General features: G+C 39.4%; 1 protein-coding gene across 10 annotated transcripts in view; it reads right to left on the reverse strand.

Moving 5' to 3' along the window:
- The window catches only part of LOC136448396 (paxillin-like), a 41120-nt gene that overhangs the window by 8554 nt on the left and 20424 nt on the right, over positions 1-12142 (reverse strand). For 8 of the 10 annotated variants that reach the window (XM_066447913.1, XM_066447866.1, XM_066447857.1 and 5 more), the window contains 3 exons: positions 7390-7559; positions 3664-3753; positions 858-1059 (listed from right to left, as the gene is read on the reverse strand). In XM_066447913.1, the coding sequence (XP_066304010.1) occupies positions 858-1059; positions 3664-3753; positions 7390-7559 (462 nt within the window). Of the gene's footprint in view, positions 1-857; positions 1060-3663; positions 3754-7389; positions 7560-11816; positions 12058-12142 lie in introns of those variants that run through there. The other 2 variants (XM_066447896.1, XM_066447923.1) reach the window with 2 other exon arrangements.

The raw sequence follows: 12142 nt of genomic DNA on the forward strand, positions 1-12142 counted from the left end.
ACTTTCAGTAGTGCTTGTACTTTTGTTTCAATTTCATTATCGAGCATTTCAAAAGATGTTAGAGTTTGTTTCAAAGGTACAGGTTTGAAAGGGACAGGGCAAAAAGAAAAGAAAAGAAAGAGAGATAGAAGTGCTGCTGAAAACTATGAGCCTTAAGAAAGAACAACGGCACATGTAAGAGCCGTACCTTCTTTTGCTCCCGGCCTTTCCCTCCCTTTAAAGGCTGGGTCCAAGAAGGCGGCAGTGCATAAGGAGGAGGCTATGATTATCTTACGATAGATGTCTTCCAGAGGGAAGGAAGGAAGGGCAAGACACAGAACAAGAGAAGACCGTAAAGCAGAGAAGCAGACTACTCTTAGTTACAAGCTGCCAGGCAGAAATGTGAAATGCAGACGAAGATCAGCGGTTTAATCTCATTTGAGTTTTCCAACATTTCTGGACTAAAAATATCCCTCGCACCGTCTATTGAGGAAACATACATGTAGGTCCCCACTGAAATCAACATAAGAAGATTTGTGGCTTGTATAGGTTGATTTCTTTTTCTAACAAGAATCGGAATGAATGAATCTATATGTTAGGTCACCTGGTCTTTTGGAAGTCAGTATTGACTTTTTCCCTCACAAGGGTGGGTCTTTCACAATGTATATGTACACTAGAAATGACAACAGTGCCCTACCATTTGGGGCAGCTTCAGAAAATAAGTAACAAACAGACTGAGTACTTTTTTTAATTGTCTGCAATTTGCTTCTTCATCATAATCATTCTACAATCTCAACACTGAATTTCTTCCAGATTGTACAAAGGAAAAAGACAACACCTTAAGAATTATGGAAGGAAAAGTGTTAGAAATGCCTCACCTGCACTGTTAAGGTCCCCAGACCCCTGGGCAGCGTTCAGATCAGCTAGGAGAGAGTCCAGCTCGGAGAGGTTGTTGTTGAGTGAGGAGCTCATGGTCTTGGGTTGGTAGGGCTTGGGGGCATAACTGGAGGCAGCGAACTGTTGGGGGGCGTGCTGGTACTGTAGCTGGGGCTGGACGTTGTAGCTCTGGTACAATGGGCCCTGGGAAAGAGGCAACGGTTTTAATTACTGGGTGACAATCAAATTATCATTATCATCATTCTTTTTACAGTTAAATGTTCATGCTTTGAAATAGCTGGGGCTGCACGTTATACTTAGTAGCTCTGGTACAAAGGGCCTTCCCTGGGAGAGAGGTGACCGTCTTAATTACCAGTTAACAGTCAAATCATCATTATAATATCATCAATTTAGCTGTGCCTTTTTACAGTTAAAGGTTTATGGCTTGAAATAATTGGGGCTGCATGTCATAGCTCTAGAACAGTACACAGAACCCTGGGAGAGAGGTGACGGTTTTAACTACCACTTAACAGTCAAATCATCATTATAGTACCATCAATTTAGCTGTGCCTTTTTGCGGTTATGTTTATAGTTTGAAATAGCTGTGGCTGCACAACAGTTTTAACTATAGGGTAATTAAAATAAACAGTCAAATCATCATTATGATATCAATTTAGCTGTAAATGGCTGGGGCTGCACATTATAACTCTGGTACACAGGACCTGGGAGAGAGGTGACCGTTTTAACTTTAACAACCGGTTAACAGTCAAATAATCATTATAACATCATCAATTTAGCTGTCCTTATTACAGTTAAATGTTTATGGTTTGAAATAGCTGGGCTGCATGTTATAGCTCTGGTACAAAGGGCCCTAGGAAAGTGATCACAGGTTTAACAACTGAGTAACACTAACAGTCAAATCATCATTATCATCAATGGTTCTAGCTGCTTCTCTTTCATTGGTAAATGTTTATGGTGTGAACAGATTTTCTCTCCTTGACACATTTGATTTTCATGTTTAAATTTGTTTAAGGTTTTCAATTTCAAGAGAATGGCTACCAGGGGGAAAATTACTTAGAAATGAAATATCTTAATCTAACAAAATTCTTTCCAACATTTAGAATTCAGAGACATTTACAAATCATTGTGGTTTAGTCGATGTCAACTGAGGAGCAAACCCATACAAAAACGTTTTCAAGATAATTCTAGACTTGCACATGTACCTGTATCTGGAGTTTCATTCAGACGGTACAAAAACATTCAAAATCAGAACTCGTAACATTCTTTTTTACAAGTTCTGTAAATTGGGGAAGCACCATTTTCTCATCTTTTTAATATTTCACAAGTTTCATTTCAAAAGAATTATTATCCAAGCAATAAAGATGCAACAGTAAGCGTCATCCATAAAATGCTATCCTGGCCAGTCAATTGTGTTTTTCTTCCTTTCTTTCTCATATCTCAGCAAATTCTATCATGGGTCGTTGCCTTGCACGCTGGCCTGAGAAATGGCCCCCCAGATTGCCTGGGTGCACTGGGCCGTTTGATAAGTTGCTGGAGGCAGGGCCATACTGACCTGGTCTGGAAAAGGTGTGGGATTGGTACTTAAAGGTTCATTTACACCGTGATAACATTGCTTCTGGGCAATCATACCGCACCCGTCCAACTTCAATCACTCGATCTTCAATCAATACCCTTTGTTTGAGCCGAGGATGACTTCGTTTTCAAATATTGTAGAGGCACAGTCAGCATTTTTAGATGGTAGAAAGTCAATGGAGCGATCTATTGAAGGTGGCCCAATTGAATTCCTTATAACTTACTCTAGATCTCAATCTCAAGAGTTTAGAAATGACCTTGACATCTTTCTTGTGCAGATTCTCCTTAGGCCACACCAAGTTAATTTCTTGGTTAACGGATTTTTTTAAAAGTATGCTACATTGGAAAATCAACATGAAAACAGAATCTCAGAGGAAAGTTTGTACTTTGGTGCACACAGTTTCAGGGAGTGAACAGGGTCAGGTGCAAGTATTTACCCCAGCCTTCTGTTTTCATGATGTCCTAAGTGTGCTAAAATTTAAAAATAAAAAATCCATTGACCAAGAAATTAAATTGGTGTGGCCTTAGCTTAAGGTTTTTGCTGACACTAATATTCACAAATTAGATTTAGAAGGAAAAATTGCATAAAACAATTCAGACAATAATACATAATGTAGACATAAATAATGGCCAACATAATAAAATGACATTCAATACTCAATCAGTCAATGCTTAAAAAGTGAATTCCGGTCCACTGCTTAACTTTTCATTTCATATGTTACAAATCAAAATGTTAACCAAGAAACTACAATGTTAAATAGATAATTGATTAAAAAGAAAGAGAAAAGGAATAAAGAATTAAAAGCAGAAACTGTATCTAAACCAATCCCGCAAATCTAGAAGTGTTACATATAGGAAATGCTAAGAGAATACTTCTAGTACTTAAGAGTTACTAAGTATTTGTGTTACATATAATTCAGGTTTGCTATGTTAGTTTAGCGATTACGGGGTCTTTTCATAAATATATGAATTGGTATTGAATTTTTCTTTTTATCTGAGTTGAATGTGTGATAGTTGTGTGCCGATTTGTTAAAAATAGAGAGAACGCTAGCAACCCTCCCAATGAAATGGTATGGCTACCCTGCGACGTCACAAAATCAAGATGGCGGCCACCACACATGCCAACGGGTCCAACAAAGGTTTTGCTACGCAAACCTGTACATTTTGGGATTGGTAAAGATACAGCCCCTGTTAGAAGAAACGAGAGAATCTCACTGGTGAGGCGGTAGGCCCTGGGTTGTGTGGGGAGGAGGCATGCGAGTGGCTAACATGTGCAAACTGGCCTTCATGCAGGGAGTCTGCTAACTGTGGGAGGGAGGGAAGAAACCCAGGTGAAAAGTCAAGTGATGCACACCTTCTACTAGTTCTAGGTGAGAGATCTACAAGTGCTGCACGCCTAGGGGGTCCAATGATTTACCAGAATGCACCGGATCTTGAATACACATTAAGAAGGGCAAAATCTACAGAAACACAGTGAGCTTTGATGAGTAAACATCACAGGTTGCTATATTCTGGTGTAAATTAATGTACACATGTATATACAGTAGTGGGAACAAGAAATCACCAGAAAATACTGTGTGATCCCGCCAGCCCAGCGCCATGATTTTTATCATTTACTGACTACAACGTTTAATTCAATTTGTAGGGTCTGAGTACTCTTACTCATCAAAGCATATACTGTATTTCACCCTTCTTTATGTGTAGTCCAGTGTATTCTAGCACATAGTCAGACTGCTTCTAGGTGAGAGATATACAAGTGTAGCATACCTGAAGCCACTGTCAAACATGTTTTGTTTCTTTCTCTCCCAAAACGTTTTTGTCATAAGATTTTCAAAGAGGCTATGGCATTGCAATACCTTTCACCCAGCTGACAAACTTTGGAGTGGTCACCCGATTTCAAAAATGTTATCTAGAGCTAGCAGACTTGTCCCCTAATAAATTTTTGTGCTGTGTGACAGGCGTATGATAAAAAGGATCTACCATTGACAACCACGCAGATCACAAGACGGCAGAATTTTGTGTAACTTGTCCATGATCGTCCTGAGAATTTTACAAATTTGTGGTCGTAAATATGACACATGTGACATGGCTTACAGGCAAGGAGTCACACACCAAATCTACAAGAATAGCATAACTAAAATAAAAAGAAATCATCATTAGCAGTATAAGAATAGCCATATGTCATGTGCAACTTTTCTACAGGATACTAAAGTACTATTACTACTTGTGCAAAGAGAAACAGTGTTCAATTAACTAAAAATCTACATGCACAGTTCTAGTGCTTAGGTGTACACCATGTATCAAGTTAGTAAAGGAAACAAGGGATAGAGCACATGCAAAAAGGTTAAGTTAAAAAGCAGAAGTAACAAAGTGTTATCAAAATGAAACGGCCTGTTCAAGTTCACAAGTTTTGTGGAACTCCAATTCAACTCCGATTCATGAACACGTTTTCAATACTTGCACCTTCACAACGTCTGCATTTTTCATGTCTCTGCAGAAGTATCACCTGTAACTGTGAACTTGTTGATGGCTTGTCTAGCGATAATTTATTTGTCAGTTTACCCTGGCTAGCTGCTGAGGACTACCGGTAATCCCCAATTCAATTTGGTTTCCCTTGTTAAAAGTTCATACTTGTGGCAGTTAAAATTGACAGAATTACTGTGCAAGTAACAAAGACTTCTCATGACGACTAATAAAAGTCACAGTGAAAAACGAGGAGGAATCCCGTTAGATTAATAATTTCTTCTTCTCCAAGATGGTTTTCGTCCCACAAGGCTCAAAACGGATGTCTGCGATCCGTTGTAATAAAATGCACCTTTCAACATCTATAATACATCAAGAGGAAACTTTGAATTTGTAGACATCTCGTAAAGCACCCAGAAGGCCAATAACAGTAAATGTCAAATCTCAGCAAGTTCACATCTAATACATGAGTTGGTTGAGATACAGCCAACAACGGGGTGATTCGTCTGATAACTAGCAATTTACTGTTGAGCACAGGCGCCACAAGAGTCAAGCTGTTCTACACGCTCTGGACCTCTCGAACATTGCCTTCTGTCACAATATCATTAACATTAATTGCTTATTACTACCGAATCAGTCATTAAGGGACCGCGTTCGCCCCTGCCTACTAATACAAGTACTGTGGGGGCAAATTGTCTCATCAGTGATACCATTAGAGTCAATAGCACATATAGAGGGGAATGACTGCATGCATTCTTTTCTGAAGAAGTGCTGAAGCAAGCATTGATTTCTACATCAGGCCACACCAATTCTATTTGTTGCTTCTCGGATTTTTTCAGAAACAAATTGGAGCGACAGGGCGGAAAGAAATGAAAATAAAATTTTGGGAAAATAGTCTGGGGTGAAGATAAGGGCTTACATAACATAAATAATAGAGGATCATTCAAGTCTCAGCTTTGTATGGCTCATTTTATGCAAATGCAACCCTTTCTTTGATCTAGAACTATAATTTCAGTAACAAAATTACCTTTTGCCATGTAATATACCGATTGATATTGAGAAATAGTTTTAATGAATGAAAAATTATAACTTATGATCAATGTGACCACACTTTTTAGGCATGTGCAGGCCTTCATAATCTATTTTGGTGGCTATTGAGTTTCACAACTGAACAGATAGTAAAATTTGTGAATGGGAATAGCGCCCCAATTCCTTTTTTTTCAAAATGGGAAAAACAGGACAGGCTATTCCGAGAAGCAACAAATTAAATTGGCGTGGCCTAAAGAAGTGCTGAAGCAAGCATTGATTTCCGTATCAGCAGGATGTGATGAGGACTTGGTGTTCAATTTCTACCTCGGGGGATCTGGCATTGAGGTGGGAAGGACGGTCATATATCAGTGACAAGGCGGTGTTGGGAAGTGGACGTTAATCATGGGACGGCTCCTTTCTTCCCAACTATTCTGGGAAGGCAGCCCAAGTTTTTCAATAGACTTAGTGTCAGACAGCAGTGTGGTAATACATTACTGTAAATGCATTTAAGTTCGCGTAGTTTTTATTTCGCGGTAGGGAGGAAATGGAGTGTTCACGGTGGTTTTAAGTTTGCATTTGAAACAATTAGTAGCGCTACAGTCATAGGCAGGGCAAAAATTTCGCGGTGGTTTTAAGTTTGCACTGAAAGTTCACCATAAAAACCGCGAACAAAAAACCATCGCGGATTTCTGCATTTACAGTATCATATCCCTGCTGAGTCTCAATTCTGGCAATTACCAAGTGCAAAGACATGTTGATGTTACAATACAAGTCATTTTTTTCACTATATCAACAGAGCACTAAGCTTAATCAACAGTAACTTTTTTTAAGACAACTTTTCTTTCCAACAGACACAGTATATGGAAAGCTATATTCAACTGAAGAGAGTATTTGTTGGTGTTAAACTTTGTAACCAAGCAATGATTTGGATTGATACTGTGCTGCATTGCTTGTTTGTTTGTTTGTTTGTTACCTAGGTAACATGTAACCTAGGTAACAAATAAATATTTATTTATGTTCTAAATAAACAAAGGTTCTTGGTTCTTGAAAAAGACAACAGTGATACGTTGGCATTTAAACTGGACATGAACAAAATGAGTCAATAGCATATAGAAACATCCAGCTTGTACATACATTGTAGACATGGGAATGGGTTTGGATTAATTGCTGAAAATAAGACTTATCAAAGAAGCGCAACCAGAGACAACACAAACATCTTCAGGACACTCCTGCAAATTGGAGAAAAATTATAGCTGCCAACAAACACACACACAAACAAACAAACACAGACAAAACAGTACCCCTATTGGAGGTCATTGACCTCCTTCCAGGAGGTAATCAACTGAAAGTATTTCAGCCTCCTGGCCGAAGGTACACAAATCTAATCAAAGAATTTCCAGCCCTGAGATTCTTGCATACATTAACTTTACAAAGTTGACACACCAATACCTGTTGTTCTGAAGGTGGTGGAGGAAAGTCGGCTCCAGTATCGGCCGTACCGTTGATCGCTCCAGGCGCGGGCGGAGGTGGTACTGGCGGCGCCGGTTCGTGGTCGAGCCCTTCCCGGGGGTAAGGCGGCCTTTTTGGAATGGTTTGCTCAAGGTCAGCTAATAGCGCATCTGTAGGGAGATCACAAGTATCATCAGATGTATAACAAGACTATCGTAGTAAATGTCACATTCAAGACATTCCGAGCAAGCTCCAGCATCTAAACCTACATCAATCTAAAAAGCACCCTGAAGAAGTTAGCTAGTTCATCATCTATACAGGTTGGAAATACTACAACCTACAAGTGACAAAAAGTCAGAGATGTGATTGTCCTTGGTGGCAAAGTACTTCTATATGTACATGAACTAATCATGGCATCAGGGATCTCCCTAAAGAATGGTACAGTGGCGCTCCTCCATCCTGTTCTAATCCCAGCTCCATCCTGTTGATTTTCAAAGTTAGGGTATTTTTTCCAATTTTTACCCAGCAAAGCCTGTAATTCTGCTCAAAACTAGAAATTTCAGGTGTAAAGCTGAAGTTGCAGAAAATAACTTCCATTATGTCTGAAAAAGGCAACATCCGCTCTCCTTTTGAGAGTTGTGCGCCCCCTCCAGACCTCCCCCCTCACGACACGTATCCTGTGCCCGGCACCCTCCCCCCATCCTGCTATATATTTCTGGGGAGATCCCTGCATGGTATAGGTTTGGTCATATAAGCTAGGGAAAAGTTGTGCTTGCACCACACCCATAGCTTTCCTTGGCTCCCAGCCACCGAATAAATAAGTCAGTACCTCAGTGCCTGAAATATCTGTTTATTGGTGGTTCAGACGATAACTACAAAAAGGAAAAAACAGAGACATACAGTACATGTACTTCTTCACAAATGTGTATCAATTGATAATATTTTCAAATTAAAAGCCAAACTGACCTGAGAACCAAGGATGAAATATGAATTCTTAAGTAAATTTAGATTGTTCTTCAGTGCAAGCAAGAAATGGCAGCACAACCTATTGTGTTGATTTACTTATCGTCATAAAGTTTCAAATAGGAAAACAACACCAGAGTTTACACAAAGTTAACCTAACACCAAGACTTTGTGAATGGACAAAGTAGAGAAAAAATGCAAAACAGGCAACTTCTAATATACAGATTCTTAAATTGATAAAATCTTATTTTGAAGATCATCCTTGATTATTCATTCACTAATTATTCTTAAATAATCCTACCATGACGATACAAAAAGAGAATTCTGTGCACTGACAAATATCGTGAAAAAATACCATGCACAACGTCATAATTGTCTGCCGCCAGTGCTGGCTAAACCAAAAAAGCAGCAGTATCTCTGCTAGCATTCTCAACTAAATCTTTGTTTTCAACTCGCCCCGCCTATTTTCCCCCATCAGCCCTTGTGGACTTGATAAGAAATTATTATTACAAAAACTACCACAGATTGTCCAAAACAAAGATGCTGTATATCCCCGTTGCCTAGTTACTGAAAATAATAATCAGTCCATCATCACCGTCAGATTCCCCCCACACACAGACATGACATGACAAGAATTCCTAGAGTTATATTTGACCTTATGTTAGGAATTCAGCCTTGCGCTGTCCAAAAATAACTGGGAAATAGCTCTGAAATCCAGCATGAAAACAGAGATAGACTCTTTCCTGTTTGTCAAGGTCATACAAACATGGCCGCCCACACAAATAATCTGTACGGAACACGAAACAGTTGGGTTCTTTCATGGTCTTTCTCGGTTCCATTAATCACTGTGTTCTGTTACTGTTTCACCTACCCACTGACAAAAGAAATATCAACACTGGCTGACCTCTGAGAAATTCTTCACAAGAAGAGGCATAAATATACAATGTAATTTCTGAAGCTAAATACACATGTGTCGTACAGTTTATAGTACCCTCCCCGGGAAGACATTGAATCATGTCAGAGGACCCAGTCAGACTGTCTTCCTTTCCAGCAGAACCGTTTTACTCAGAGATCAATATATGCATACACCATTTTGTGAGCCTTCTGTTATTAAAGAGTAGCACCAAAGATTGAACTGTAGACCTTGACTTGAAGTAGACATCAACTATATAATTTCTCTATAGATTAATATAGAGAAGCAAATAAATATACATGTACATATACATCAGTACCGTTTACATGTACATTACGTTACATGTAATATTACACATAGAGCAAAACCTACAAAATGCACCTTTAACAAATTTAAGTGCAAGGCTAAAGATCTAATAAAATTTCTTCCTGCCCCTACATGTATATTGACAAGAGTGAATGAAGAAACTTTCTCAACATTTCTTAAATTTCTCTCAAGACACTTTCACTTTTAGTCTGAGGACACTTGTCAAGAGAACAACAATATCATGTTACAGAAGTCAGACACTGAAAATACAGTTACTGTATTTTCAATACTGTCATGAATATCAGGTGGTATAAATATCACTGTAATACTACAACTTGTAGATAAAAGTTGTATGGGGTATTTTTGAAGCATAGTATCCTAGTTTAGACTTATAAAGGAAGAAGAAACTTAAGTATTTGTTGGAAGTTTGTAAAATTCTTGAAATGTCTTTCCTGTGAGAGGAATTCTCTCCCGGTGACACGTCAGAACCCAGGTCTTCCCCTGCTTCAGACCTGACCATATAAGAACAACAGGAAACCTGTTTTCTCTAACCTGGGAGGTACGTCACAAGTGACACTTCCGAGCCACAACCTCGCAATCCAATGTTAGAGGGTCTTTTAGGGGATACAGGGTCCTAGATGTAATGAACATGCTTGTTTTGGGCTGTAAGATCATAACCTGTTGATTCTTTAAGATTTAGCACACAAGTAGTAATTGAAGAGGTCTTTAAGCTGGAATTATCACAACAATAAAAAGTCTACATATAGATTAAACCTGTTATAAAACCCTTCCAGACCCTCCTATTGTTATCACTGTAACAGTACTATATTTCTACTTGTCATCATGACCTGTACTTAGCTCATCAGAGCATAAACGTGCAATAAAGGTATTTCATTATTCATTGATACAGCTTACAAGTTACAATTACATATACTAGAACATACACAAAAAATTATACATTTGTAACTATGTCTGAAAAGATCTGAATTCTATTGAACGTAGCAAAAGCATATTTCGTAATTTCCAACTGAGTAATGCATCTAAAAGAGGTACAATATCTCCTTACTCTTGTTTCTTACAAGACAAACCCTTGACATATGCATCCTGCCCCTGATTTAGAGACAAGATTTAATGTTCAATAGGAAAAGGACTACACAGGTACTACATGTAGCTAGTGACAGCATATTATACCAATTACGTAAGAGAGCTATAGGATGGAACAATATGTTACAGAAATAGCCTGGAACCAAATCCATGTTCTAGTCTCACATTTCCCCTTCACTGTGACAATCCTTTATATTATATCCCCTTCCTTGAAGTTGTGCATGCATGACTGCATGTAAGAGAACGCACAGTGAGTGAGTGAGCAAGAGAAGGTAACAGATACCAACTAATCATGCTCTAAAATTAGATTAAATCATTGTCTATAAAACGCTCTTTCATTGATGAACTTTAAAACAAACCTACACACCATATTAGCATGTTGCTCTTATAACACAAGCCTACAGTACATAAAATTCTTGAGCAACAGCATACAGAAAGACCACAAAACCACAATGACAACACCCATAAGTTACTCAAATCCCTGTCATGTACATGTGTATTTAACATAACTAGAAGCATTGACCAGTAGATAGGTACATAATACTGATGACTCCCACCCCAATCCCCTGTTCGCTAGATAGAGCCCCAGACTTGCGTGACAAGCGTGCCGCAGATTTGGCACCCACTTTGTTTGCAAAAATGCTGAAGGAGTCAAACCTCCCCTGACCACAGAGCGAAGACACCTCCATGGGGTGCCCCGAAATATTTGTCTCCGATTTAAACCCAGTGTGCCCACCAAATTTGTCCCAGGCAAAACAACAAGTGTGGGGTGGTACTATCAAACTGCACACATACCAGCCACCAGGTACATTTTCAAAAAGGTTGGAGAGTGTAACTGTCATGTGAAATATCACAAAGACAGGTGGACGCGCTTTGAAGATTACAACGGTACACAGTACAAATGCACACATTCAAACTTCAGGTACATCCAAGTAGAACGCATGTCTACTCCTTCGGACACTATGAAAGGAATCTCAAATATGTAAAAAAAAATGTTAAATCAAAACTTAAACCACAACCCAACACTATTCCTACCCTTTGAAAGTCTTACACTTACTCCCCCTCAATTTGACAGCTGACAGACATAACCAGTTCCTTAAAACATGTCTTGAAGACAAGACAAGACAAGACTCAAACCTACCGAAGTTCTCCACACATTGTTGGAACCCAGCTTCTACCTCCATGGCCATGATGTTGTTCTGAGTCATTCCTCGAGATTCCCCAGCGTCTAGCTTTTTACCCAGACTTCTCCCCACTTCCTGAGAGTTTGCGTGTCCCACCCAGCCCCAGGAAAAATCCACTACAAACAATGGGGCAGGGTGGAAACAGGAAACCGCCGGCTCTACCGGCCCCGCTTGCACTCCTTTCCGGAAAGTTCGGCTCTCCGTGTTTGATAAACTCCTTGCTGGTGCGAGAAGCGGTCAGGCCGGTAGGCAGCGGACCCGGTAACCGCTCGTTCAGATGGGA

Source organism: Branchiostoma lanceolatum, chromosome 1 (genome assembly GCF_035083965.1).
Source record: "Branchiostoma lanceolatum isolate klBraLanc5 chromosome 1, klBraLanc5.hap2, whole genome shotgun sequence".
Classification (NCBI taxonomy): domain Eukaryota; kingdom Metazoa; phylum Chordata; class Leptocardii; order Amphioxiformes; family Branchiostomatidae; genus Branchiostoma; species Branchiostoma lanceolatum.